Genomic DNA, 7934 nt, shown 5'->3' with positions numbered 1-7934 from the left:
GGCAATATGAGATTTCCTGCTAATCTCCTCAGTGTTACTCCAAAGAAAACTACGCCTAAGAGGGGGGTGAATTAGGTTTTCAGGACACACTTAAGTATGTAAGTATCAGATACGCCTAAGAGGGGGGGGGGATGAATTAGGTTTTCAAAAATTCAATCCGTTTTATGAGAATACTTCTAATAATTTTTGGTTAAGTGTATGAAGGTTTTTGAATGGTTTTTTTTCTTGGTAACAGTGATGGAAGCGATAAAATGCGGAAAGGTAAAGAACGCAAGGATATATACTGGTTCCCCTCACAATCCGAGAGTACTCTAGTCCCCTTTCAAACACGAAAGAGATTTCACTATTGTTAGAATTATTGTACAAGCCTATGCTTACTCCGGTTCCTGAATGCTTTCCATAGAATTTTGATATTGAAAAAGGTTTCAACAAAGGTTTACTATGGTATGAGACTTTTAGTATGTTATGGAATGCATGTAGAATATATTGTGAACATTCATATATCAAAGTGAGAACTATTTATACCTTTGATGCTTCTTTAGCTTGATTCTTTAAATCCTCACAATTCTTCTAAACTTAAAATGGTGTGAATTTGCCTAAGACTTGACATTCTTTTTGCACATCCTTTATGAAAGTTGGTATCCAAGTTGTCTTCATCAAAACCAAGTATTTTAATATTTTGATTGAGAAGCTTGTGGTTACATTTTCCCTCTTTTTGATGATGACAATCAATTCTTGAAATGTCTTTGAAAAGTTGTTTTGTGCTTGAAATTTGTTGAACAATGCAAGGCTCCCCCTATGTTAGTGACTCCCCCTAAATCCATGATTTCTCTTTGGTAAATGGAGTGAGTTCATTTGATGCTTTTAGTTATGGCCTGCATTTTCTTTGAAAACAAAACAACAACAAACATGTATAGTCTTCTCACCTTTTGTTATTATCAAAAAGGATGGGGAAAAGAGAAATAGATATGAAAATACAATAAAAACATAACACATACAAATCATCACAACAAACATAGATTAAACACGACAATAAGTACGAAACGATACGGAGTTCGAACGATTACAACAAAATAAATAATTATCCTAAACATCATAAGGCATAAAGAAACATTGTCTAGATAAACATAAAAAACATAAAGAACAATAAAAAACATAACATAGACATAGAAACAACATTAGTCACTTTCATTCATGTTCTCTTCATCATCTTCATTTCCATTCCCTCTTCCATTCTCATCATCTTGGTCTTCCTCTTCTCACTTTCTTCCTCTTCTTCATAGTGTGCCAAGATACGTCTTTGAGTTCGTTGAATCTCACGGATTTGCCTTCTCATGAGAAGAGGTTTGTAATTTTTCTGTCCAAAAGTTGCAATTGAGAGAGGGTTTACGATTTTCCCATTTAAAAGTTGCAATAAAGAGGGTTTACAATTTTCTCCTTAAAAATTCATTTTGGAAGTTTGTAATTTTTTTCCTTAGAAACTGCAATTATATGAGAGGGTTTTTAACTTTGTCATTGTAAAATTAGAAGTTGAATTATAATTTTTAAATTTTTTTGCTTCTTTTCTTCTTTTATGGGTATGCTTCCACGAACGCAGAAATTTGGTTTTTTTGTTATTTTACCCAACAACAGGTATCAGAGTCTGGTTCAGATCGAGGGAGGAAGGAAAAGTCACAAAAATTTCGATCAAGCGAAAAAATAATAGTAATAAAAATTTTGATCAACGGATGAAGAAGACAAAAATATTGAAAAGTAATAGTAATACAAATGTGACTAATCATTATAATTATAATGATCGCTTTGAAGATGAAGTTGAAGACAAAGTGAAGATATGTGGGACTTTGGATGAATGTAGGATTTGTTGGGTTAAATAGTATATTTATCCAAGTCCCACATTGGGGTAGTACGAAGAAAATAGAATTTGAGTATTATTATAAATAGAGATAGTTAGCTTGAGTGTTCTACTCAACAATAAAATGTAGTTTTTTTGGTGTATTGGGAAATTGGTTAGTTGTGTCTCTAGAGGAATTTCTATTTTTCTGTTAAAAAATAGTTTATAGAAAGGGTTTGCAATTTTTCCAATCGAAAATTATAGTTGAGAGAGGGTTTGCAATTTTTCCGTCCAAAAATTGCAATTGAGAGAGGATTTGCAATTTTTCCGATTAAAAGTTGTAATTGAGAAAGGGTTTGCAATTTACTCCTTAAAAATTGCCCTTAGTAATTGCAATTAAACGAGAGGGTTTGTAATTTTGTGATTGTAAAATTAGATGTTGAATTATAATTTTTGAAGGTTTATGCTTCTTTTCTTCTTTCATGGGTATGCTTTCGCCATTGTAGAAATTTGTTTTTTGTTATTTTACCCAACACTCCCGTCTCCATTAGTTATGAGTCATTTGGTAGCCTATCCACTATAAGATCCCGCTCCAAATATCTTTATTAATGTTGCAATTGAAGAAAAAATGATCTATTTCTTCCAGCTTACATGTTGTTTATCGCCCCTCAGACACAGTACAAAAAAACAAGTAAATTGTGGCGGTTAAAAATATCAAATTGTGGCAGTTTTTACCGTCGTAATTAACGACACCGGCGGCTTCAACGAACACCGTATATTTTGATGCCGCAAGGAAAAAATGTCGGTTTCGTATAGACCGCCATACCAACTGCCGTAATGTACTTTGTTTAAATTGACAGTTTTTCGGTCGTAAGTTCCCTAGATCATTTTCTACCAGCTTAGACGTTGTTTATCGCTCCTCAGCCATTTGTACATTTTTGAAGTTTTGTACTTGCCGGTTTGCACCACATCATTTTAGTGATTCATTTGACTTAATTTTTCCCTACACTTCAAAATTCTCTTTAGCAACCAAGAGATAGTCGTGTTAATTGCTTATATACATATGTCTAAAACAAATAGGCTTTTATATAGGCTAACAGGCTAACCAGGCCTTCGAAAAGGCCAGGCTCAGGCCTAAAAACTAAGCCTACGACAGGCCACAGACCAGACTTAGGCTTCAGTTTTTTTGACAGGCCAGACTTAGGTGTGACAAAGCCTAGCTCGGCCCAGCCTATTTCCACCCCTAAATCCTGCAGACAAAACCTTTAAGACTATTTTCTATTCAAATTGGCTACCGTTGATACAGTCAATGAAGTTTAGTATTTTGAAATTTTTTATACACCACATAGTAAAAAATATATTATAACAGGAACTAAAATTTATCCTATTAAGTAAAATTTATTAGTTAGGTTTTATAATATTATATTTAAAAATAAATTTTTATTTAATTTTTCATTTTTAAAAAATTAAAAAAAGAATTAATAATTTTTAAGATCTTCTTTTAAATTTAATTATTTAATTCTTTTTTGCTTAATCTATTTTCCGTACAATAAAATTTATAATTATTTTGAGTGTTTCTTTGACTCCTACTTTTTGACTCTAAACAATAAATATGGTGAACTTATTTTTGTAATCTATTCCACCTAACCCATATAAGCAATCAAAAAATTGTAAACAAATTGACATTTAAATAAAAAAATTTAAAAATGAATTTATAAGTTTGCAAGTTTAATATACTTTAAAATATAAAACTCTACATTATTTAAATTATTTATCTTATCAACATAATTAAAAATATAACAAGAGCACAAAAGATTATATTTTAGATGTTTATATTTAAATATGTGACAAAAATTCGTTTTTAATATTTGATATTTAACATATTTATTTATAATACTAATATAATACTAAGGGTTAATATTCACGTCCATATCAATCTATTTCTTTGGTCTTAATATTTCAAAATGCTTAGCACACCAAAAATGAAAATAGCAAATCTATGGTGGACGTGAACCCTATCTTACAAATCTTGTAAACATATTCCATATTTATATTTATTCCTTATCTCCAAGTACTTTCAATTTGAATCCATACCAAAGCAATTAGCTTAGTAGCTACCAGGCACATAAATGAAATACTCTAATGTTACAAATTAAAATATGTGTTTGATTATCTGGTAATAAAAATTAATTTTGAATAAATTGCTTATGCTTAAAAGAATTAGATATAAAGTAATTTATTACTTAAGACATATTAACATAAAAGTGAATATAACTAATTTCAGTGTAAAATGTTTGAATTAAAACAATCAGTAAATTTTACTGATTCTAAATTACTCAATAAAAACTTATAAATTATGTTAGTAATGAATAACAACTAAAATGTTCAGATATAAGTCCAGCTAAATAATTATAACTAATATAAAATTTTAATTTTATTTAATATTTAAATTATAATTTTAATCATAATTTTATATTCTATCATAGAGAGTGTTAATTTTTCTTTTTTCACACTTGAAATATAGAATTATATTATATACAATGATATTGAAACCTAAATTTTAATAAATCTGTTTTCTTTAAAATTTTGAACTTTTAGACAGAAACGAAAGAATTGAGGAAGAAAAATTTCTCTCTCTTTTAATCAATTAAGAAAAGTGAACAAAATAATATATTTATCAAATTATATTTCAAATTTCAATTTGTTTTTTAACATGTCCTCATATTTTTACCGTATTATATTTTTTTTAACAAGTAAGATATATTAATCACCAACCATAAGCAAAAGATTAATTTGACATTGACCACTACGTCACTAATCACAAACTCTTCATATGTGAATATACTATCATTTCTTGCTCTCCACAAAAACCATAAAGTTGCCATCCAGATTATGCATTATTTGTTCTTCTCTATTTTGTCCTTCAACAAGTTGTAAAACTTCATAAAGTGGTCAATTGAATATACCCCAGTGATTCCTGCACTCTCAATCCACATATGAATTTGTTGCCAAACAGAAGTAAAAAATTTATAACGAAAAAGCAAGTGTAGCTGGTCTTTATCACTTCCTCGACATATCGAACACCAGTTTTCTTCAATATTTGTAAACAACTCCCACTCCATCGCCAAACATTTATTTTTTAGATTAGCTTAGAAAACAACTTCGGAGCTTGCATACGAATGATCCGAGGTGGATTGATCATCGTTCGGAGCTGACAAACCGTCAGATTTTTAGTTCATTCCTCTTCTTCTTTGTGTATTCTCTCTTAGTTGGGTTTTGTATATGTATTTACTTTGAACTCATGTATATTTGTCGCCCATGGGGTTATATTTAATCTGCTTTACAAATCTGTGTTTATTGTTGTCTTAGATTTTTGCTATGTGCTCAGGGTTTGAGTTGTTATAGAAATATACTGCTCGAATCCTTGTATGGGATGATTAACTATTAGTTTCTGGATTCTATAGATAGATTTAGAGCTAACAATCTTTATGGGTGTTGAAGCTTAATGCTTTCGTGCTAGTTGTGTCGGTTGAGAGATCGTCGGTACAAATGATATGGATGTCTGCTGTGTTGTTGAGGTTGGCTGAGAGATCAACGCCGAGATGATATAGTAGTTCTCTCTACTTTGAGTTAGAGATGACTTAGGGTTTGAGAGATGCTTGATGATATTGATGAGTATTGTAGGTTGAGTATAATCTGATATGGTTTAAGCAATTCTTTTTGTGTTGATGTTTACTTTTGTGCTTTTATGCTTTAAACAATTCAATCCAAACTCATAACTTTGGAAACTGTTAAATGGCAGTTTAATGCACTTGTCCCTGTGGAGACAATAATTTCTCGATAAATATTTCCAAAAATTTTGTTGCTTGCCGCTTTTCCACTCCAGCAAGTTGATATGATCATGGCGTTAGACACAGTTAAGTCAATCATAAATATTTGATCTTTTATTTTTTTTTCTTAACGTTTGTGTTATGCTTGTGGATTTATGAGGTGCCGAGATGATCTCATAAGTCTAGACCTATATTAACTTGTTTTTATGTCTTGAAGAACATACTGGATTATAATATGATATGGTTTATAATATAATATGTTGAAGTACTTAAGTTGAATTAATTCTTTGAAAAGGAAGACAGATAAAAGGTATTGAAATAGCAAACATTTTTATTACAACACACACATCAATACACACATACAAATTAATCGAATTTACGGTTAAAGAGTAGAAAATTAATACAAATAGGAAAAGAAGACAACATTACTCACAATGCAACAACTATGAGGATTGTTAGCTTCTATAGATCTAATGAACCCTACAGGCATCACACCATGTGAACGGGATCCTAAAATGTCCTATAAGAAAGATAGGATTTTATTTTATTCTTTTATTCATTATTATCTCCATATCACCATATCATATATAGTAACGAGAGAGTGAGTGAGTGAGTCTATATGTTGGTAGCTGCGCTATGCAAAACAATGGTTTCCATGGTCAAGCCAGGACCAAATCCAAACAAAACACCCCATTTAAGTCCTTCACCGGTAGTCAACTTCCCTTCCTTCGTAGAACTTCTTCTCATCTCATCCAATATAAATAAAACACAAGCACTCGACATGTTTCCATACTCACTAAGAACATGTTTTGTCGCATTTAGTTTATCTGAATTCAACCCAACAGTTTTTTCAACCCTCTTCAATATTGCAGGACCACCAGGGTGTGCTACCCAAAACAATGAATTCCAATCACTTATTCCAAGTGGATGGAATGCTTCTTCTAGACTTTTCACTATATTCTCACCGATCAATTCTGGAACATTTTCTTTCAAATGAAATGTCAATCCCACTTCGCGCAAGTGTCCTTCAATCGCTCCTTCAGAGTCTGGTAGAATCGTTTGGGATGCTGAAACAAGATAAAACAACGGTTTTTCAATTCTCTCATCAGGGTTTGATCCAACGATCACAGATGAAGCACCATCACCAAAGAGTGCTTGTCCAACTAAGGAATCCAAGTGATTTTCATTTGGACCACGAAAAGTAACAACGGTTAATTCAGAACAAACAACGAGGACACGTGCACCAATGTTGTTCTCAGCAAGATCTTTGGCAAGACGAAGAACAGTTCCACCAGCAAAACAACCTTGGTGATATAACATAAATCGTTTTGTGGATGGATTTAGGTTTAAGAGTTTGACGAGTTGATAATCAGCACCAGGCATGTCAACACCTGAAGTTGAACAAAATATGAGATGAGTTATCTCTGATTTTGGTCTTCCCCATTCTTTTAAGGCTTTTGATGCTGCTTTTTCTCCTAGCTTTGGTACTTCTTCAACTAAAATGTCCTGGCGTGCGTCCAGAGATGGTTTCTCATAACTTGATATGTTTGGATTTTCTTTCAACATTTCTTCTGTCAAGTGCATGTAACGTTTCTTTATCATTGACTTCTCACCTGTTTAAACCAAGAAAAATACATAAGTTGAAACGACATGCATATGCATGCATGTGTGTCTAGCATGAAAGATTACAAAAACAAAAACATATATATGCATGAAAGCATGCATTCATGTATATACGAGCTTACATATACGCGTCAATTTGTCCTTGAGTTGAGGCATGTGGTTGCTGTTGGTAACTCGGAAATAATAATCTGTGAAATCAGATTGGTAAATGCAATTTGGTGGAGTTGCGGTTCCAATAGCTAGAATGGTTGCAGTACCACGAGCTCTTTGGGAGTCTCTTATTTCATCTAAGTGTGCCATTTTGATTGGAAAAGAAAGGGTGTGAAGATTATTGAGAGAGTACTGGAAAATGCAATTGATGAAGTTATTGTTTGATTAGTATCATATTTATAGAGAAATAATATTGTCTAAATACGTTGTTAGGTACTATAAGTCTTATAAGTGGTCAGTTAAGAATTTTCCCATCACGTGCTGCCAACCCATTATTGCCGTCTCAATTGAACCGATTCTTACGATTGAGACACCAATTTTCTCCAGTTCTATTGACAATTTAATTTTGTTATTGAAAAGTAGTATAAAAGTAACATTTTAAAATATTTTTATAATTATTTCCTATATTAATGTATAAAAGTAACATTTTAAAATATTTT

The 7934-nt window shown here is 31.6% G+C and overlaps 1 protein-coding gene across 1 annotated transcript; it reads right to left on the bottom strand.

The window, feature by feature from the left end:
* Positions 1-5972: 5972 nt before the first annotated feature.
* Positions 5973-7652, bottom strand: LOC131661379 (chalcone synthase-like). Its single transcript, XM_058930906.1, has 2 exons — positions 7407-7652; positions 5973-7274 (listed from the first exon to the last, which is right to left on the bottom strand). The coding sequence occupies exons 1-2, from the start codon at positions 7582-7584 to the stop codon at positions 6277-6279; spliced, it is 1176 nt and encodes a 391-aa protein (XP_058786889.1). The 5' UTR covers positions 7585-7652; the 3' UTR covers positions 5973-6276.
* Positions 7653-7934: the final 282 nt, after the last annotated feature.

The sequence above is a fragment of the Vicia villosa genome, linkage group LG3, assembly GCF_029867415.1.
Source record: "Vicia villosa cultivar HV-30 ecotype Madison, WI linkage group LG3, Vvil1.0, whole genome shotgun sequence".
In the NCBI taxonomy this organism is placed as follows: Eukaryota; Viridiplantae; Streptophyta; class Magnoliopsida; order Fabales; family Fabaceae; genus Vicia; species Vicia villosa.
Note: the sequence above shows the minus strand (reverse complement) of the source record. Positions and strands in the feature narration are given on the sequence as shown.

Excerpts from the sequence above, each read along its gene's own strand:
- LOC131661379 (XM_058930906.1), bottom strand. The coding sequence starts at position 7,584 with ATGGCACACTTAGATGAAATAAGAGACTCCCAAAGAGCTCGTGGTACT. Across the intron at positions 7,275-7,406 it reads GGACAAATTGACGCGTATAT|GTGAGAAGTCAATGATAAAG; the intron begins GTAAGCTCGTAT and ends TGGTTTAAACAG.